The following is a 23373-nucleotide window of genomic DNA, read 5'->3' on the forward strand; positions in this document are numbered from 1 at the left end:
TTTAATCTAAGAATATTTGCATATGCTGTAATCATCGATTAGTTTATAAAATGTGGTCTTGCTATTTCAAAACAAAAAATCATACATATATTACTAAATATGTATATTCTGATGATTAACAAAATTCTATTTAATAATATTATAAACGTAGGAAGCTAAATATTTACGCTTATATAATAGAAATAATAGTAGACAACATATATATATAACCAATCTTTTATATACCAAGTTTATTTTTTGATATAAATTAATATTATGTATCTACACTATGCTTTCAAAGAGATGAATCGACGAGGCATCTATTTACTTTGATATTGACTTCAGCATTTATATGTTAGCGATATGAAAGAAACACAATATGCGTGACACAAAATAAATCGGATCTTTGATTGATCAAATAATCAGGTCATACATATATATACTACAATACTCAAGAATAATGCTATTTCGGAAAAAAGGTTATAGTTCAGTTCAACAACCAGGTCCAAAATAACTTAAATCATAAATAACATTAAACGATACAAATATAACATATCTGTTAAATAAAGAGTGTTCAAAATCATTAACAATGTGTGACCGTATTTGCTGCCTCTGAGGTAAATCGAGTTAGTACACTACGTTCGTACCAAGCTTATAGTGAGGTATATTTTCTATTCGCCCACGTCGCATTCGAAAAGAAACTTAATTAAATATTATTACAAATGAAATTATTTTAAGTGATTTTTGCCATATATGAGATGGCATTCCTAAATGCTTTTAAGCTGTTTTTGCGGACATGAAATTTTATAAAGTAACACACATCCATTGAAGACGTAAAATGACGTATATAAGAATGAGTTAACATTAGTTTGAATATAAATATTTAAAATAATCGCATTCATCCCATGTATTCATAAACCCGCCTGCAATTAGCTTGTGGAGTATTATTCTTACGTATTTCAATATTTAAATATCTAGGTACCGTACTCATAGATATCGCAAAACGATGAAAATATTTAATTCAATCACACTTTAACTATACGAATAAAACAAAATACTAAGCCGATAAACGGAAGTATTTATTAACGAATGTAAATAATTTAACAGCAAGCGAATACACGTATTAATATACAGACGGTGTGTTCTCGGCTAAAGCGCGGTTGGAAGAATTCCTTTGAATAGTCGTATTTGCAAATTTGATCATGTATGTGGAATATTGTTTGAAGAGACCACATAGGTACATTTAAACTTCAGTAAAAAAATACGAATGAAATAAACTACAATCATTTGTTATTTTTACCACGTTAACATTGTATTAAAATCTATATTACAAAAACGCATACTGATATATCTTCAGCTCCTGAAGCTAAAATTCATACATCGCAGTATATAAGATTGTTTGATTTAAGAGCAGTATTTGTTCACACAAACACGTGGTATGTATTAACCCCAACTTGTTGTTAAATTAACATTAAAATGTAATTGTACCAATACATTACGAACATGTTTTTTTTTTACTTTAAGTCTTCAGTCATATGTTATTATTCTAAACTTCCCGTACCAAATGTATTAACAACATAACGTGTGTTAAAAAAATTGAAGACACCAAGGTAAACGTAAATGCATGTATTGTATTCCTAAGAAATATTTACACAAACAGGCCTTTTCGTTTTGGATGCTTTTTACGATATATTACAGTTGTTAAAGTGATTGAAATAATGATAAAAAAGTGTCGCGTTATTTTACTGATAAGCTCGATGTATTAACATCGTTTTATGTTTATAATATTCAAAGTAAGATCATATACCCATACTTTATAACACGTTTTAACTTTAAATCGACATGGTCGCAATTGACATACATGTCTATACGATCTCTAGCACAGTTTTTCGAAATCAGAACAAAGCATAAGCTTCAGTACTTTATTCATTTCTTTTTTTATTGAACATGTCTAATTAAATATTGACGGTACATAAGACAATACTAAACATAGCCATGCTTTTTTGAACTGTTGTTGGCTTTCGATACATCATGTATAACGTGTCCTCTAAACTGTTGACATAAGTTATTACTGAACATACAGTATGACATCTGAACAGTTAGCGGTGTAGTAGGGAAATATAGGATCTAGCACGAGTTGTCATATCATACCATATATTTTATTAAACGAGTTCAGGAATTTAGTTAGTAAGCGAGCCTTTAGCGAGCTTACTAACGAATTTCTTGGACGAGTTTAATTAAATATGGTATGATAATGACAAAGAGTGTCAGATCTTTTTGATCACATGCTTTTAAATAAGTAAATGAAAAAAATATTTACGCAAACACAATGATAAATCCGGAATGTTGTTTACATTTCGTGACGTCATTTGACGTTGTAACGTCATTTCAGCAAAATAACAAAATGCGATTGGTCAATAAACGAAAACTAAGCCAATGAAAACGCTTAAAAATGTTGTATTACACATGTGTAATATAAAAAATATGTAATGGTTGTATTACATGGGAAACAGGGTATAGCATGTGATAAAAAATACGACTCAATCTTCTAAACCATAGGCAGAGTGTTGGATAATTAAATGCATAGTCATTTTCTTGAACTGTAAATACTTAAATACCCGCTTTCGACCTTCTGTCAGAGCATTTGGCGAAGATAAGCATATAGTCATTAATTTATACAGGAATTGCCTTAGTTTACTACAATACACTTGGTTTACCATGTTAAGCTGTTAATAATAATTATTTGCTTTTTTAACTGTAATAAAAATTGGTTTATTAAAAACTGTCGATGAAAACAGATCTGAAGAGCAAAAGATTTTATCATCTGCAAACCGAACAATTATGAATATCATGTTACTGCATCGCAATTGAAAATAACGTATTTATGTTGCAAATGATAAATCACGTTCCGTATTATCTGCAATCATACCAACATACATGCCATGACGTCAATGCAATAACAGATGTAAAAGTAAATCATATTACATTCTGGAAAGGCATCCATAGACAGTTGTTGTATTGTGTGTGTCATAAATAATGTCAATTATCCACCTAATTTGTGGAACGGTACAGTCTTGAAATTAACTCGTATGTAACGCTGATCGAAACTTACGCATTAGACATGTTATTCATAGTAATACCTATCCATACAATATAAACCAGGATAATTTGTTAAAATATCGAAAGACCATACTAACAGACTAAGGATTGAAAAACGAATTGATTGAGCTCATAGGTGGAACATACTGGACAGACATGATAAAGTACATGGGTTTAAGATTTCAGCGATGCATGATAGTATATGGACCTGCGAACAATTTACGGACTTGTGGTCGAACAGGATGGAGACGCTTTTGCTTTAACCTGCACATTTATCTCAGAGATTTTACACCATCTGTGTCATATGCGAGTATTATTACAGAGTATATCTGATTATTATCCCAACAGTTTTTTTACCGGTAACCTTACTTTGTTAAAACAAAACGCAACAAGCTTCTTTGACAAAAATATTACATGTTATTTTAGCGACACACACACGCAACCAGGCTTCTACAATAAAAAAATATCTTAAATAAAGTTAGTTCCTACTTCCGGTCCGTTTGCTTTCATATTTTGATTATATTTGGTGTTCAATAATGATATGATTTGAATCTGTTGGACAAATATCGGAAAGCAATTACAATTGGTGTTTTTTAAAACGCCCGACGTTGAGTATTGGAACCTTGTTTCAAGTCAAATCATCACAGCTCATCATATTAAACTGACGAATCACCAAATTCATTCAATATGTTGTGAGTTTTTACCACGGAATTATCGAGCTGTTTATTGCACTACAGACGCACTTGCTTTATGATGTCACGTTGAAGTAATGTACGACAAGATCAATTCTTTAAAAATGTGCACACCGCAACCATACATTGATAAGAATACAGAAACCGTGTTTGTTTCGAATTGTTGCTTGTTTAAATTCAATCACGAGCTTTATTCACCATTCAATCTTGATATTAATGGCAAACGTCTGTTGAAAGTAAGTTTATTTATTTTGTTTTTTTAAACTTTCAATTATCCTAATGAAATACATAACCCCTTTAAGTTAATCGGAACGTTCACGTTTGTGTTTGATGTTTGCAAGTATTTGTTTACCAGACACTATGTCAGGAAAAAACTATATATTTAGCTGAGATTCTTTATTCATGTATTTTCTTTGTGTTTTTTGTACAATGTGTACGATTCTGAAAGCAATTTGAACTATAACTTGACACGTTAGTTGGAGATCCCTTAGTTCATTATTTGTCAAATACATTTAAAAGTTCGAAAGTATTTATTAAGACATAAAATACGAGCTGACGTCATTGGAATTATTTCACTAATCATTTCAGTCCAGTAAGATATATAAACTAATTTAAATTAATTTGATATCACATGAAACTGTCAGTCTGTTTGCACTCAATGTAAATAACCTATACATAAAATGATCACTTTGAAAAAATACATTGTTTAAGTATAATTAGAAATTATCATTTTATAAAATGCTCTAATTCACAGCTAACTTGAATTGAAATACTCAAACGGTCAAAGTAGTTGTCATTAAATTGTATTTTATGTGTTTCGTCACAGTTGATCAATATTCCTTTGAGTTTTCAAAGCTGTTAATCTTTTATACACATAGTTTACACTCTGAGATGTTTTTGCAAATTTAGCTTCTTTCAATCATTCCCGATGACAAGTAATTTTCTATGCGAAATAAAAAAAGTAATCGCATACGTCTGGACAATGTAAGAAATGCAAAATACGTTTTGTCATAGATGATATTTGTTTAACGTTTTCATTACAAACTATTTATAAATGCAGTGTTCAGTTATCGTCCTGTCTACAAAATACTAATTGAATTAAGGATAAACCTAAACTAAAATTAAAATGCAAATATTTAAATCTACATATTTTGTACAACAGATAGGTCTAATTGTCGAGCTGGATACTAAACAAGCAAAGGCAATACAAATTCAGTAAAAAATACAATTTGGTTCTCCTAATTTGCAAACCCTTTTTAAAGAATCACAACATTAAGACATAATTCTGGCGTTGTAGTGATTTTATCATATCATTCTAGTCAATTGATTGTCGTTGAAGTTATCGTAAAAGTTTATATGTACCCTATCTTTAAAGCGCCTATGTGTATATCGATGGCTGCAACGAGTCAAACTGAATAATGTTTCAAATATATAATATTGTTCATAATGTATAACGTGACAATAGAATAAATCTGATGAGTTGTATTATTAAGTCATCAAACACATAGTTTGGTCGAAATCACAGGACAGCCATGACCGTTTACTGTTTACATTTGTACCAATTTTCAATGGATGACTTTGTAATGTCTTTGTTACCACCTTGCATGCCCGTAAAAAATTGATAAAACACAAACGTATTGTTGCAATAAGACCGAAACAAAAGGATGGCTCGTGGCAAATTTAATTCAGTATTCATACACGCAGGTGAACATCTAAAATTGAAGACCAATACTTCTACCTCAAAACATTTGGGCTCGAGACGGAACAATTTGGCATGTCAGATTTATGATTATCGAACTTATTAAAAAATTATCACTGGTCTCATAAAACGGATGTTTTTCTTTTCTAATAAATAGGGTCTAAGCTCCAATCTCAATAACAATAATATATGTGTACCATATCATAACCATGTTTGTGAGACAAAATACCAAGGAAAAAGAAATAAAATACACAGTTTGATATTTTTAATATCAACGACGAGGACTACTAGCACATTCCGTTTATAATGAGTTTAAATAAAAATTAATAATAAAACGAGTATTTTTTTATGCTTTCCGGTGGATTATAGAGAAATATAAGTGAATTAAAACTGATTATTTCACTGTTTCAAACAGTGAAAATTAACAGTGAAAATTATCGATAATTTTCATTGTTTACTGTAAAATGACGTCATTTTTTACGAAATTACGTCATTATCCGAGTAAAATTCTTTAGTTAAACTCTTTAAATAGGTATATAATCGATGAAAAAAAGGATAACATGAAAAGAAAATTTGTTGAACTCGGTGGAATATCGATTTTAATTCACTCGTGATCATAGACAATATATTTTTTATATGATCACTCGTGAATTAAAATCGATTATCCACCAAATCCAACAAATATCCTTTATATAACTTGATGCCGATACTATTTATGCATCATGACATTTTCAAGATGATTTAAGTTTCTGTGTGTTAAGTTTGATATCATTTGATATTGTATGGTTTTCAAGTAAATAACTTGTATGATTTAATACATACTGTTGATCTTTTACTGACGTTGAACGGTTAATTTTTTAAGGAGATAAGCTATACGTTATTATTTGTTAATGACGGCATTAACATGACGTCAATTTATTTGTCACTGCTACGCTTGCGCTTTAGTTTTTTAGCCTCTTTACACTGGTATTAAAGTCATGTTTTTAGAGTCAATTTAACGGTTAATAAAAGGCATCAAACAGCACATACAATGTTTAAGCTTTATGATTTTGTGCCTAAGAGCAAACACACAGCTAAAATAAACAATAACTAAACTATCTTTAATTATATTAATGAATGCATTATGTATGCAGCATGCTAGAATAGAATATTAAAATGATTCATCATATATATGCCCTTCGTTCATTTAATGGTGTTTTTGCATTGAAGATAGTCGGTTCTGTGTGTTTTTATTTAAAGTCATGTCGAACGACAGGATTTATTAAAATGCCAAACAATCCGTGAACTAACTTTTAAAAAGCTAGTTCATTTATTTTAGTCGTTACAAACTACGACATCCACTTTTCTATTTTAAGTTTTATTCTAATGATTATGACGGATATGTTACGTTCAAAATAGTCCTGAATATGGTACCGCCATTTGTAATTGATTTTGTTTTAAAAGCTAGCTAATTCCGAGAAACGTCCACAACACCGGTACAAAAACTGGCCTTACGTTACCTTTATCCTGCATAGTACTTTCAAACGTGAATGCGTGTGCGAATACGTTGAACGAATTGCTGAGATAGTTGTGGTGAGAGAATTTATACCAACAATTACGAAATTCATACTGGTGTAGTTCCTGATTTTCCTTTGTTCCTCAAGAATGTACGGTGTGTTAAAGATATACTACAGAACTTTAACATACATTTCGAATGAGTGAGATACAGTTCTGTACTGCTAAAACCACCAACATCATCAGCTGAGAACCGCCAATCAACAAGTGTTTCGGCCCTTTAATCACAGGACACTCTCCAGGCGGCGGGCCCGCAGTGTTGATCAGACACTACGTGTTGGTGGTAGGCTTCCAGCTCCTCTCCTCTCTCTTCATCCACAACCAACTGGATGCCCTTTCTGCTGCTAGGCTCAGTTTGCCCAATGCTCTCTTCCTGTCTGCTCCTTTGATGCCCAAGGCATTGAACATTCTCCACAGCGACCGTGCTGGGAATCCTCTAGTGCCAATTCCCACAGGGTTAAAGCCACACTCGCCATCCTTTCTCTCTGCACTGTTCTTTCAGGTATGTATACTTGGCCTTTTTCCGTTCGAAGGCCTCTTCACAACGAGATTCCCAAGGGACTGTCAGTTCAACCATGATCAGACACTTATCTTTAGTGGACCACAACACAATGTCAGGCCTTAATGTTGTCTGGATAATGTTCGGGAACACTAGCTTTTGCTTCAGGTCAACAGACATTTCCCACTTTCAGATTCATCTAATACAGAACTGGTAGGCTGCAGTTTTTTAGACGCCTTTTGTCCTTCCTTCACGAACTGAATCATTTGGGGTTTCTGTCTGGGCCTCTTCTTGGTCCTCTCGCGCTCCAACTTGTCAGCAAGTTCCTGAAGAACACTGTCGTGACTCCACCTGTAGCGTCCTTGGGTGAGGGCTGTGGTACACGATGACAGAATATGTTCCATGGTTCCTGTCTTGTCACACAATTGGCACTTGGGGTGATCCTGTAGACCCCATCTGTGCAGGTTTGAGGGTGACGGTAGCAGGTCATAGACTGATCTGAGCAGGAACGCTATCCTCAGTGGTTCGTAGCTCCAAATATCAGCCCAGGTCAGTTTTCTTTCTGTCGTTGTCCACTTCGTCCACGCACCTTGGGCACCCATAGCCACAGCTTTCGCTCTTCTGTCTTCTTCTTCTGCTGCTCTGACTTCATCTTGCACCATTCTCCTCCTTTCCATGTTTCCAGCAGAGCTCCATAATGTTATCTTGGAGCTGCCTAGCCCCTGTCTGCCTACAGCTGTGATGCCGACAATGTCTTTTTGCTGGAGTCTTTTCTCGGCATGTTCGACTGCTTGGCTTGCTGACCACTTTCTCCCTGTCCTAGTTTCAATCCCAGCATTTCGAATTGAACTGTCCTGCGATTGCTTGAGCGTCACTACCAGTCGTGTCTTTGCAACTTTGAACTCCTCCACTAGTGATGATTGCGGGAGTTGTAGCTGGTTCGATCGCCCATACAATCCGATGCTGGTAAAGCTTTGTGGTATTCCCAGCCATCGGCGCAGGTGTTTGCTGATCTTTCTCTCCAAGCATTCGACAGAGGATGTCGGTATTTCATATAGCATAAGGGGCCACATCAGTCTGGGGAGAAGTGCATTCTGGAAGAGCCATGCCTTGAACTTTCCTGGTAAAGCGGATTTGTCAATTTGTTTCAGCCCTTCCTGGAGCTGTGATCTGATGCGCTCTACGTTTGCTTTGTCACTAAGGCTCGAATCAAACCACTTGCCCAGGCACTTTATGGGACTGTCCATAATTGATGGTATGTCTTCCCCTTGGACTTGTAGGGTCAACCGTTTTGTGACTGATCCGCGCTTGATGACCAGACTTCTGGACTTCTTGGATTTGAAATTCATTCTAGCCCAGGTGGCTGCCTCCTCCAATACTTTCAGTACCCATCTTGCTTGTATGTGTGTCTGTGTTGTCACTGTTAGATCGTACATGAAGCCTCTGTTTGTTGGCAGGTGTAACCCTGTAGATGTCTTAGGCCCGCGGGTTTCTTTGTTTGCAGGGTTGATTATGAGGTTCATGCCCATCACAAACAGGACAACTGAGATGGTACACCCGGTCACTATTCCCTTCTCCAGTCTCTGCCAAGCTGTCATCTTCTCGCCAACCATGAAGCGCAGTTTCATTCCACTGAAGTACGCATTGATCATCCCTTGAATGTGTTCAGGGATATGGTAGTACTGGAGGGCTGATTCGATGAGCTTATGTGGAATAGATCCGTAGGCGTTTGCAAGGTCTAGCCATACTACAGTCAGGTCTGATTTGTTCACTTTTGCTTCTCTAATGAGCTGGCTGATTGCACTGGTATGCGCAACACACCCTGAGAAACCTGACACTCCACCCTTCTGTGGTAAGGTAGGTTGTCAGTCTTCTGGATAAGATGGCGAAGAATATCTTGCCTTACACGTTTAGCAAAGATATTGTTCTGAACTGGCTGATGTGTTTGGAGTTCTTCTCCTTTGGAGTAAATATACCTTCGGCATGTAGCCACTCATCAGGTATTATCCCCTTCCTCCAGATCACCTTAAGTAGGTTCCATAGTCTACGTAGCAGGAGAGGGCACATCTTGTAGACCTTATATGGTATCTTGTTTGGTCCTGGGGCTAATCCCATTCTCGCTTTCCTCACACCTTCTTTCACCTCTAAGAGCGAGGGCTCTTTACATTCCAGTGGGGATGTTGGGGGTACGACATGTTCTAGTCTTGGGCAATCCCCGAGTGGTATTAACCTGTCTGGATCTGAGTGAACCTGTATGAGGTGTTCCTCGATGTCTGCCATACTGGTTTCTAATTGGCCTGACCTTTCTTTGTCCAGAAGTTGTTTGGAAAATTTGTATGGGTTAGATACAAACTCCGCTCTCTTTTGTGCCCTTCTTCTTCTCGCCGTTCTCGCATTCTCAGCCTTCCTAAAAGTCTGTAGCTCTCTCCTGAGAATGTCTCGTAGCTCCTGGAGGCCCAATCTCTCTTCTTGACTTGCCTTCTTGTATGCCTTGTTGAGGCTCTTCAGCTCTCCTCTAATCTGTTTCTTGCGACTCTGTCTCCTGTTGGGTGTCTGCTGGGGCTTTGGTCGACGTGTTTTCTTGGTGCCAAATCGCTCCTTAGCCACCGTGTAGACTAGAGTTGTCATGCACTTTAACTTCCTATCTACTGGTCCTCGCATGGTGGATGTCAGTATGGCATCTAGCTCCTTGTCTAAGTCGTTCCAGGCTCTTTTGTCTGTGGTCTTCGGCCAGTCAATTGGTTGTCGTTGTTCCACTGCGGCCTGATTGGCTTTGGGCTGCGGCAGGTCGTGTATTTGCTCAGTTTGTTCTTCTTCTCTTAGTAATTCCAGAAGCGGGTCCTCTTCATCCTTCATCTCGCCTGGTAGTGTCGAAGTAGCACTCCTTGTCTGGGCAGTGAGCTGTTCAGCAGCGGAGAGGTCCCCAGTACTATGGGTTGTGACCTGACTAGGATCCTCCTGCGTCTCACCAGGGATCAAACCTGCGCGCTGTTATTTCGATTCTGCTCAAGCTGGTGGTAATAACGAGATAACATTGTTGTAAATGTAGAACCGTAGCAACAATGTCAATTTAATTAGCACTGGTTTAACGTGTATGATACACAAATATTTTTTTTCAATTAGTAAAATATTTATCATAGGATGTGATATTCAAGCAACCGTTTTTATTCTCGATTTGACTACACATGTGTATTATAAACTGCCAATTTTTCCTTAAAATAATGGCAAACAGAAAATGCAACACAACGAAATAACCATTTTGTTTCGGTCGTTTCAATTAACAAAGAATCACCGCAAACATACATTTCAGAAGATGTTTCACAAATACCTTAACAATAATGTATAACTGCAGCGCACAGCAGATAAATATTAATTTGTTCATTTCCTCATATGGTATTGATTAATAGTTTGATCATGTTCATAGTTTCGGAATATGCAGGTATTGCATCTTATTTAACAACTTTTAGACCGACTCTTAAACATTCATTTTTTTCACTAACTATACGATCTACCAGTTGCTCTGCTGTATACAGTTGCTTTTATTTGATACAAAAAGCAAATCGCTAATAGCAAACATCGCATGTGCATACCAACATAATGTAATAAAAAAATGTGTCCAGAATAAAGACCGTTCGTTCTACTAACATGATATTTACTAAAGAGTACTGTTCTATACGCAAAACACCATAACTATTTTATGATGTAAAGAAATACACCCGTTCGAGATAGCAACGCATGTTAAGATAAACAATTAATCAAGCATGTACTAATAGTCTGAAAGTGAGAAGGAAAATGCTATAAACATGCAGAATTTCCAAAACTGCTTAACATTTACTGTCTTGAACTTGGGTGTAAAGGTAGAACAAGTATGACAAAAATACATTCTACACATCTTCACAGTCAATTGTTTAAAAAGCAGAAGTTTAATATTAAAACAGTGTGCACTACATGAACTCTTACCAGCTTTTAGCTATTGTGTTTTTTTGTGAAATGGTTCTTTTAAACTTATTCTACTTTTATCATCATCATCACCTTGACCGGTTTGACAGGTTGGGGATAATGAGCGAAGACGATACAGAAATCCTCCTCCAGGCAGGTATGTTGTGTGCGTTGAGAGTAATTCATCCTATGAAAGGGATGTCCATTCCTTTACATTGCCCATCCAGCTTTTCTACAGACAGCCTCGACGTCGAGCACCCTCTAGCGTGCCCTGGAGAACAGTCTTGCACAGAGAGTCGTGCCTTGTGTAGTGTCCACTACGATGGACTTGTAGAACCTATACTTGTTGGGGAAGCTTATGGAACTGCTTGTCCAAAACCTGCTCATTCTCACCATTGCTGTGGTTGCCATGGCAATTCTTATTCGGACCTTAGTGGTACTGGTACCAAGTTTGGACAGGTATGCGCCTATGTACTTGAGGCTGATCACTTCTTCTAGCTTCTCGCCGTTCGTGGTGATGCCTGCGCTAGTTTTGGTCGTGCTGTTCACCATGATCTTCGACCTCTCCGTGGTGACCTCCATTCAGTATGTTTTTTCTTTATCATAAAGTCTGTTGGTGAGATCTTATCTTAAAGTTCACTGCTGGTGCCACCCATGAGACAAATTCCATCAACGAAATAATGCCAATGCCATCAACAAATCTAAAGTTGGAGATGGGCCTTCAACTAATGGACATAGGGGTGATCTCCTGTATTATCTGCTGAAATTTCACATGTTTATGACCTACACGTTGGCACATATGATATATCTGGAACAAATATAGTGTTTGAGTATTTTGAAGTTAAATATTTATCTGGGAAAAACCACGCGCGAACGAAAACATTCTGATTTCACATCACGAGCAGCGCTGGTCGCCATTTCGTTAAACAGAACAAGGAAACCCAGTTACGCGATATTAAATAAACAAAGACGAAATGATTGTGTAAAATTATCATTGATACGAAGCAAAAATTCCGGCCTTTTGTGCAGTGCATGGTTGTACAAATAGACATGACAGAATAGTTTTATTCCAGTGCGTTATTTAATTTCACACGCTCAGTTGTTGAACTTCCATTGAAGTAGTTTTTTTTAAATATTACCTGACCTAATCAGTTGCAATATAAATGTGTGTTTTATTTACAGCAATAATATGTGAAATATTTTCAAGTAACTGTGTGTTTGAAATACACAATGTGTGTATTTTCATTCCAAATATTATTTATTTAAGCATTATTATAAAACATTACGATGTTTTAAATAATAGAACAAGGCTACGGTTATTGCACTTATGATAAACATCCGAATCTAAACACTCACACCAAAACTGCTCACTTTATTGTAGGGTTGTTGAAAGTTGCTAATACACACATACTTAAATACGCCTGTGATATGCTCTTCCATTTAATAAACATTGATGCATATCTTTTTGTATTATAACCGATAGGTAAAATTGTATTGATTGGCAGTTTCAATGTCGGTTTCCTTTCCAACATATCGATCAACACATAACCGTTTACATCAGCCAAAATATAAGTATATTAAGTTGGTCCTAGTATGTTACGATTTCAAGAACAAACGACGCAGCATCGATGCAATATAAAATCTTACAATAGTTGATGCTTACTGTAAAACTATTTTGTTATTAAGAAAACAGATTTACGCTATTTTCGAAAGTGCTCGAGTTGAATGGAATATATAATTTACTACACTAATACTGCATAAACAGTATTACATGTGCTACACAAAACGTCATTAATTTAATCCTTGATACCATTGAAGGCATGTGCTCCATAACAACCATTAGAATAATAGATGGCAAGTCATCATTTCTCAATAACCAAATTACATTGGTTACCTATGGGCTCGAAACTAGGAAACGCACCTGTTGAAGGTAGATAATCATATCTAAATGTCCGCGAATATTACAATAACCTATTACTCAAACAGCAATTAAGGGTCTAGAAATTGACAGGGAACATCTTGTATCTCCTATACCGCGAAATAATTGCCTTCACTATCTGAACTGGATTGGGAAAGGATAACATATTTGATGAAACAATCTTTGATTTATTATTCCGGCACCACTGCTTACCTTGCAATCAGTGTGTTGTTTCTTCATAGAGAAGAAAACATTGCAGAACGAATTATTTTCTACGAAACAATATAATAAAGCAAAAACTTATTAATGATGCGCGAATAACAAGAACATACTAAAACATCGTTAGTGTATCGTCAATTTGAATATTATGCTTAGATCGATGACAGCTCTGTATCCATTTGATATTGTTTATAATTAATTAACAATCGGTTAGCAAATTTAAAAATATGTAGATTGCTTCTGTAAGTATATAAACATGTATTTGAAACATACACATGTAAATAAGCGATCGATTGGTTGTTGCTACATCCACTAATTATTTCGTTGTTTATCTATTACGTGAAACATATAGACTCGCGCGAATAAACGCCTTAAAAGAGAAAGCGTTAAGCACCGTGAAAAAAACTACTCTTGTAAGTGTCACAGTCTTTATATCGAATAAACCATTCCTTCAGACCATGCTTGTTAAGATATATGTTAACTTATTTGTATCATGAAGCTCTATTTTACCGTCAAGTGTTACCTCTCTTTTATCGACATATAAATTCGATTATTCTGGGTATCGTTCTAAAATATTATTCATGATGTATTTCCGGAGGGTTTTGAACTTATAGATAGGAAATGGATTCCACACTATACATGATAAATATTTTCTCATTTTAGGATTTGAAACAACACTCCGTAACTTCTGATGCTAGTATCGAATTGATATTGTACATGAAAAGTTCAAACATACATTTAAATATATCATGCTATTTCTAAGCAAGAGTTCAACGTAAACAAAACGGGGACACTGCCTTGGTGAACTCGGTATGTTTTATACCTTTATGTATGAGTCGCGTTCTGAGAAAACTGGGCATAATGCATGTGCGTATAGTGTCATCCCAGATTAGACTGTGCACTCTGCACAGGCTATCAGGGACAACATTTTTCGCCTGAATTGGAATTTTGCTAAGAAGAGACTTCATTTAAACGAAACATGTCATAAAAGCGGAAAGTGTCGTCCTGCGGATTGCACAGGCTAATCTGGGACGACACTTTACGCACATGCATTATGCCCAGTTTTATCAGATCACGACTCATATATAGATCGATTTTGGGATCAATCGTACCACGTCAATTCATATTACTTATTGGCGGTGGTAGTGGATATTATCAGCCAAATCTAACACATCATTTTTTTTCACCATGACGCATTTCAACAAAAAATGCGCCCAATATCTCTACATTTGTATTTGAAGACTCAAAAAAGCAGTTATTTATAAACGTTTAAACGTCTCTAACATATAAATATCAAATAAGCAACATATCAATAATAAATATTAATTATATATTAATAAGCTTGTGACATTTCTTCATTGGATATACGAATGTTCGTTTGTTTGTATTTGCTTATTTGTCATTAAAATACTTCAGTTAAAATAAAAATTGAAGGAATGTATTAGTCAAATGTTCTGAAAGTGTGTGTGTACTTGGAAATGAGAGGAAACATCGCTTTAACATCCTCAACCTGCTTGAATACCAATACATATAAGCCTCGCTCTGTAAAAAAGGGGTTTAATGCATGTGCGTAAAGTGTCGTCCCAGATTAGCCTGTGCATTCCGCACAAGCTTATCAGGGACGACACTTTCCGCTTTAATGATATTTGCGTGAAAAGAAAGTCACTTCATAGCAAAAATCTAGTTTAGGCGGAGAGTGTCGTCCCTGATTAGCCTGTGCGGCCTGCACAGGCTAATCTGGGTCGACACTTTACGCATATGCATTAATTCCCATTTTTACAGAGCACGGCCCATGTTCAAATATGCTAAGTAACACGTTTGACTCATGTTAAACGTGTTTTTTTTTTTTAATCTGGCATTACTCAAACTGTTTTTTTTATGCGTTTATGTCTAAGTTGCATAATTGATGTCTTACATCAATACACTCAATAAATGCTTTTGTCACAAAAAAACAGTTTTAAAGTACAAACACACGTGTCGAAATTATATTAAATCACTGTGTTTTCCGCCTAAACCCAATTTAAGAGCCATTCGCTATATCGTTACATTTTTCAACGTTGTACTTATTACTTTCGTAAAATAAAATAACTGAGCTGTCCCAACCTAGCACTACATAGAAGTTACCTTACCTAGCACTACATAGAAGTTACCTTCGCATAACAGTACTTCCGTCCAAATCTTTATTTATTCGAGCAGACAAGTTTAAATTTAAGTGGCCATCACTTTGACTGATCAAAATTATAATCCAAAATTAGGTCAGCATGTAAGCGACGAGTGCACAATGACCCCATCAAAACTCCGGATACTGAGTGAAAACCTTTTTTCACATTTTTGTAACAGTTAACTTGACCTTGTAATTCTTTTCCAAAACGGAAGTCCAAGCTTTGTTGATTATCATTTTATTATATTTATAACGTGATCTTTTTCTGTAAACATCAAGTATAAGTGTATTTTAAAACTATCATATCAAGAACATATCAAAACAAAATGGTACTCATCTTCGATTTCATTAAGTTCAACAAATGTAAACATTATTTCATTTCTTGAAATGTTTAGATGCCTATCATTGTCTATATATCTGAGAGCATAATATTTTTTTTTGCAACTATGATTTTAAATTGAGAATTATCAATTTTGCCCAAGTAAATGGATCTTTCAAAAAATGGGGTTCAATTCCTCGTAGAGAAATGGCGGTGAAGTTCCATTAACATCAGTTCGCCATTTTAAAATTAACAAATCGTGTAATTTATTTTGAAACATTACAATAAAGCTGTGTACATTAACAGAATCTGGCTATATCCAGACGCCATTAAAACCTGACTCTTGCAAAAGGTTTCGAATATTTGAAGCCTATAACTTGGAATGAGGGTTATAACAAGCTTCTTTACATTGTCTTAGAATTATATTGCTTAAAAAGCAGTTGGACAATTTTAGTAAATACCGAGATATACATCAGGTATCTACCACATTCGGCATGCATATCATTTACCAAAAAGCACATTCATAGTAACATTCTCTACGGTGAGAAGTTGATAAACAATAGCACTGGCGTCTATGAATGTCATTATCAATCATACGACTGACAACTGGATTGTAAATGAAGCAGATGTTGGTTTCAAGTGAATGAATTGATGTTTTATAATAGTAAAATATATATTGATTTTTTGAAACACCTTTGACAATTATAAAAAAATGACTTTCAAATTATTGAATTATAATGTGAGCGGGCTTTTACAGACTATTCCCTTTTGCTATTGATTTTCTTGAAAACAAAAAGGGGAATCTAATCAAAATATATTTCTGAAATAAGGTATTTATAGTGGTAGACAAGAAGTAAGGAAATTTGTTGGATGAACATCTTCTACAGTACAAACATTTGTGCTTTGCTTTTCTTGTGATACTTGTTGCTTTAGGTTTTGTGCTGATGTAAAATTCATATGCACATGATCAATTATTTTGTTGAATTTACTAATCCCTTTTTCAATACCGCCTGCGTAGGTTCTGCAGATTCATAGCTTGCACTGTTGAACAGGTTCTGTCCCCAGGATCAATTACACAAAGACGAGTTCCCAAAACGTCATTCGATGCATTTCTTCTTGTGTAATTGAGATCCAATAAATATTCATGATAAACGCCTAATTACCTCGCCTGACAATTTCAACATCGGGATCGATAGGCGGAATTGTGGTTACGAAATGACGCACGCAATTTATAAGAAAGTTCTATTTGCTTTTTAAAACTAGCAGACTGCAACAAAGGAATGGTTTTTCAATCGTTTGTCTCATACTTTACAAAATAGTTAGTCTCATAAATGCCCACCAATGCCACATACGTGTTTGGGTGGGTGTTTGTAGCTTCCCGCAATATAAATTATTCTAGTTTCCGCTTTAGGTCGAACAGTACAAGGCAAAGTCGGAAATTCCTTTTCATTGTTCATTCGTCAAACATTGACACCAAAGCGCAATGAATCATAACGTTTCCCTATTCAAATAGTATTCTCCTGGTTTATAAGAAAAAAATTATAGTTCACAAAACGGCAGACATGAATATGTGTATAAGAACAACACAGCAATAACAATACAGACGATAATGAGCACATGATTCATATGAACATTACAAAACAATAATATGTATACAAGTGCAAAAAAAAGAAAATCGTCAAAAGACTAACTTATGGTATACATGAAGAAAAAAACTTATGTTTAATGGTTGGCGTTGTATAAAAGCATACATCAATAATATACTATTTAGTATTTGTAATGAGTCATATACACTTTAGAGAACATACTTTGCTAAACTTAGTGCACTTTATAAATCATTACAATAGCCTAAACTCAGAGTATAAAATAGTGAATTAATCTTTTGCTGTATGTAAGACACTGTAGATTTCATATGCCCATAATGCACGCCGGTTGTTAAAATGTGTAATGAGTGCATACAATGTATGCAACCTGATGTACAAATGTTACTACACATAATACATCAAAACTAGAGACAGTTCATATCTACAATTAACCAAAACATATATTTGTTAATTCGTCACATTTGAACAATTAAGCTGGTGGATAGCCATGATAATATGAGGCTTCACATAAGTGCTAATAACTCGCAATAACAAATATTTGCGATGTTGTTTAATGACTTTTTTAAACAATATTGATAGCATGCATCGGATAACACAACCACAATAACTCGCATGTATCTAAATACACATACCAAGTGGGAGTATTTATTTTGGATAATCATAAAGGGTATTTTATTTACGAAGAAGTGTCTATGTTAACACGTATGTGAGTGGCAACAACGATTTCAATTAATTGATATACCGTTTTTATTTTATTTTAGACATGACAGTCAATTCATGTAACACTTTATTGTGATATTTAAAGGTCATTGGCCCATTCAGAGAATCTTTTTTAAAAAGGCAGTTGCCTTTGGTAGTGCAAAAGATAAGGAGAAACATTTTATCTAACAGCAATAACATTTATAACAATACGGTATTATTTATAATTATACAAATAAAACCTCTGTATCTCACATGCACAGAATCAAATCAAAAATGCGTGTACATACTTAATGTCAATGGGTAAAGGAACATTAACAAACACTGACAATAATGAACAACGTTCTAACCACCTTCAATTGTTTAGTATGTATAACAATAATTACATTGTGTATCGAGTTACTTCTTTCAGCATCTCTATTATATTGACAGCATCGTTGCATCTTAACTGCAGTTAATTATAAAGAAACAGTGACTGTGATCAACGATACAAATGAGGGTCTCATGATAGATCGCTTCCGTCTAACATTCTGAACAACACATCGTGTAAGTCATAGACAAAACTTCCCTCCAGGTGCATTCGCATCACCACCTCTCGCACAATCTCTGACTGGCGTCGCGATATCTCCTTCAGCATGAAATCATTCTCATCAGTTATACTCGACTCGTCACTGCAATGAAGTCGTCTGTTCATATACTTTAACATAAGCAACTCCAGCTCGATTCGCTTCCTGTTGTACCACAGCAATGGTTCTGGATGTGAGATAATGACTTTACGAATAGACGTCAATCTAAGGATTACCCTCGGGCCTTCGTTAATCATGTCCGAAATAGTTGAAACCCAGCTACGCTGCTGTTCAACCTCTAACCCACAAGCTGCCATCAGATTTCTCTCTGGCATCATGTAATATGGCAAATGCTTTGTAATCAATACTGTTCTTAGTTCACCAAGCCCTTTGAGAAGCCAGTAACACAATGCCCTTTCATGAAACAGCGCCTGAGAATTTTTCTCTGCCAACCAAAACACTATGCTTTTCAATACAAACGATGTAATTTCTTTTTTGCGCGGCTTTAACATTTCTCTATTTATCATTTTGAGCATTATGTACACTTTGATCAATGCGTTGTTAAGATTGCTGATCAATTCTGTCTCGCCCATAGAGAAGCAGATTCTCCACTCGACATGGTGATATTCGCTTCCTTTAAATCCAACAGGAGTTACAAATGCTCCAAGGGTCACCACTTTTTGAACGATATCCTGCGGTGGCCAATGACGATGTCGTTCAGCCCATCTCTGCATGATGCTTGGGCAATGACACCGTAATGCAACTATGTGTTCCATATTATATGTTCCTGTAAATGAATGTGGCAGGGAAGGCCCTGCACGCATGTGATATTGCTCTCTATCAACAGTCGAATATTCACTGAGAAATAAAGTACTACTTAAAAGGGTTTTCCCAAATCCATCGTCGCATAGGGCATTGTAAAAAACTTTGAGAATTTTTAAATCGTGCTTTTCTAACAGTAGTTTACAGTGACCTGCGTAACACACGCTGGAACTTAATCGGAACACAGAAATATCTTTTGGCAAAGTTATTTCATCAGCGCCTTCTTCCAGACAAATAACATTGTTTACAAATACGAGGATATCCCTAACATCTTCAAAAAAGAATGCAAGGCCCTCTGCCTTACTGCCAATAGTGACCAAAGTGGCCATTTCGCCTGCCTTTGCGGACATCAGTCTATCACTCTCTCTGTAACTGTCTATTCGTGCCTGTCTGAGTGTTGAGATATATCCGAGCCGATCCATCAATGTACTCGTCTCAACGGATATAACTTCAATCTGATTCTGAAATTATTATATAAAACACTTTTATCAAAACATATCATAAACTCTTAAGTATAAATCCTATTATTCATGGTTTTGCATCTTTACCTTTATAACCAAAGGACATCAGACTATTTTTTCTGTTTTCGTCTAATCATGATCTGTATGTTATAGGATAAAATATAATTAGGAAGATGAAAATTAATAAAACTCCCATGTGGAATTTAAAATAAAAAAGGGTGAGCACGCTGTGTTATTTTTTTTTACATGTACATACTTAAACAAATATTGTACATGTTCGAGGCTTTCCCTTATTTCTAAGGTCCTTTCAATTTAATTGCATTATTTAGGAAAGTTTATTTTTGATTTTTCAAATAAAATAACACCATAAGATACATATACATTGTAGTTGTGAAGCTAACTTCGTACTTTACTCCGTATACTAAGGATATATAATACTATTGCTATAAAGTTTACACTAAAACGAGCAAACTAATTTTCTTAGAGTATGAAAACACTGTCTTACAATATACACATCATGGTATATTTTAAGTTCAAAATCAATCGCTTGAAAAATGAAGACGCATATATTGTATGTGGACAGACAAAATATACCCCTATCCTGTTTTTTCGGGATTATACTAATAAATTTATTTTTTTCATCAAAATGTTGTATTCATTGGTACGTTAGGTAATAATAAAAAAGATGAGTTTGCTAATAATTGCTAATGATAGTTTTGCTGTGTATATATTTGAAACAAATAAAATAAGTATACCATCAGCCATGCTCCAATTGTCAACCATCTTATAATTTTGTCTTTTGTTTGCGTCAAAATGGTAACAGTGCAGCTTACATCATGCCATAGACAGCAAAAGAAAGGCCAACAAAGCAAAACATGAACATGTCGATTCAAATAACGTTAACTTATCATACTTACCAGGACATATCCTCTATATTAAAACGTATGAAAGTTTTTGTTTTACAAGTGTTGAGACTTTTATTTCATTAACTTACTGCTGTCACTTGATTGAAGTTGCTGTTCAACATTTTAAGCTCGGCGGCAACGTGCCAAACACCTCCTTCTGTCATTGTATTGAAGTATATTAGTTCATCAATTACAAACGAGAAGAAACTTGAAATTGTGTCATCTAAATAATAGAGAAAAATACAGCGTTATTGTTCATTTTATCATTGTTCCGTTCTAGTTCCAAACACATAATAAAGAGTGATAACCCTTCTACAATTCAAGCCAAATCCATTTCGATGTATAATAGTACATCAGCATGTTAATTTCTACGTGTCTTTTATATTCAGTGAATACATTTGAACGCGCTTATCAAACTAATTATACTTTAAAAAAAACAAACGCCCAATTTGAAACATGCAAAGGTGTAGATTATCATGCATTTAGACTTATTTTGATTATAAAAGACTTATTTTGATTATAAAACAGTGATGTTAAAATAACGGAATATTATAAATATCCAAAGCTTTAGCTAGTGTTCGTGAAAATTCAGAATAATATTTGACATAAAATCCCTGTGCAAACACACTGGGAAGCAAAAGTAACATACATAGTTCACTTAAGTTTGATCGATAGAAAAGTAAGTTATCGAAATCATACAAATTATTGATCAATATCTATTGTTTATATAAAACTACACTTAATATAACGCCGTTTTCATACCCCTTTAATTTTAATCTCCGTTTAAATCAGTGAAGTGTAGTATCTACCGAATTGGCGTATGGTGCAAAGTTTAACAAGTGTTCAGAGATGTCGTCGAGATTATACAAAACCACCGGGCTGAGACTGAGAGGAATTATTGTCAGTCATATCCAAATAACAATCCAATAAAGCACTCGAGTGGAAACATGTTTGAAATCTTTTCAGATACTAAACAATCACTGGGAAATGATAACACTTTTATAAAAAGAGTAAACATTCAAAATGAACCCAATACCTGATAATCAATGGCCAACTGTCGATTAAGAAGATAAAACACAAAAATAATCGTATCCATAATTAATTATATATATAAGAAAACTAAAGAATCACTATAAACGTAAAATAAATCAACGATATTTCGACGTTTTACAAGTGTCGCACACATTTTCTAAAAACATTATTTTCAATTAACTTTCGATTTCCATTACAAATACACGCCAAACTTAAACGCGCACAAACACAGCATGTATTTAAAGTAAACTTTCGACAGCAATTGTTCGTTTACTCGTTATTAACTTCCTATTAGTAAACACATTTCACACGATTCAATAATACTGTGTCAATATATGTCGCTATTTTACTAACCTGTCTGTTCACGCCACGCCAGGACAAGTACGCAGCTGTCTTGTGATATCTGCACTTAGCACTCGGATCAAATCGGTAACTTACGACAAACGAGAATGTTTATTTCGGCTTACCGGGACAAGCCGATCTTTAAGGATTGTAATATTAAATGTCATTAAGATGTTATCTCAAATACGTCCACGTCTCTTAAATTATCTGATTCGCCACTAGTAAATGTACCGATCCACACGCATTTCGTGTTATGTTAATCCATCTGTGCGTAAACGCGTCGTCTGCTAAGGTATCGGCAGATTTAAAAAAGCGAGAACAACGGAAAACAGAAACCTGATCCATAAAGAAAATAAGCAACGCACTTTGTCTAGCGCAACGGTTATGTTTAGTTATTTTGGGATGCCAAGTATTGCACAACACTCTAAAATTGGAAATACTAATTATTATGTCAAGATATTTTGGATACCACACTTAATTAAACTTGACTTTGTAAGGGAAAATTATACATACACAAATAAATACAACACATGATATATCATTATGTGTATGTGTTAATAATTTATACATTGATTGTTTCGCTTGTAATTGATATTTAGCATTTAACAAGCACAGGAATGCAGAACACGATGAAAACGAGATATTTATGGAAACTTCGTTTTATTTATTTATTAATGTATTTATTTATACTAGTAATTTTAACCACTATAGGAATTCTGTTTTATTCTTTTATATAAATTAAGCATAACGTCAAGTTCATAGCGATACATGAATAGATCTGCATTAAGCCGCACAAAGTAAATAACCATAATTATACAACCATTACTTTAAAAAAATATTTTCCCATTGAATTACACAAAACGG

The 23373-nt window shown here is 34.9% G+C and overlaps 2 protein-coding genes across 9 annotated transcripts; both read right to left on the bottom strand.

Moving 5' to 3' along the window:
- Positions 1–7686: 7686 nt before the first annotated feature.
- LOC127849270 (uncharacterized) lies at positions 7687–12043 on the bottom strand. Its single transcript, XM_052381987.1, has 3 exons — positions 11732–12043; positions 9429–10510; positions 7687–9325 (listed from the first exon to the last, which is right to left on the bottom strand). The coding sequence occupies exons 1-3, from the start codon at positions 12041–12043 to the stop codon at positions 7687–7689; spliced, it is 3033 nt and encodes a 1010-aa protein (XP_052237947.1).
- Positions 12044–16162: 4119 nt separating this feature from the next.
- On the bottom strand, positions 16163–22745 carry LOC127848616 (uncharacterized). 8 transcript variants are annotated; one of them, XM_052381175.1, is made up of 3 exons: positions 22522–22745; positions 21225–21292; positions 16163–20230 (listed from the first exon to the last, which is right to left on the bottom strand). In XM_052381175.1, exons 2-3 carry the CDS (start codon positions 21255–21257, stop codon positions 18884–18886), a joined length of 1380 nt encoding a protein of 459 aa, XP_052237135.1. In that variant the 5' UTR covers positions 21258–21292; positions 22522–22745; the 3' UTR covers positions 16163–18883. The 8 variants fall into 8 exon arrangements, with proteins under 8 accessions (XP_052237135.1, XP_052237128.1, XP_052237136.1 ...); XM_052381168.1 differs by having other exon boundaries at positions 21225–21358; XM_052381176.1 differs by lacking the exon at positions 22522–22745 and adding an exon at positions 22172–22511.
- Positions 22746–23373: the final 628 nt, after the last annotated feature.

Source organism: Dreissena polymorpha, chromosome 10 (assembly GCF_020536995.1).
Source record: "Dreissena polymorpha isolate Duluth1 chromosome 10, UMN_Dpol_1.0, whole genome shotgun sequence".
NCBI lineage: Eukaryota > Metazoa > Mollusca > Bivalvia > Myida > Dreissenidae > Dreissena > Dreissena polymorpha.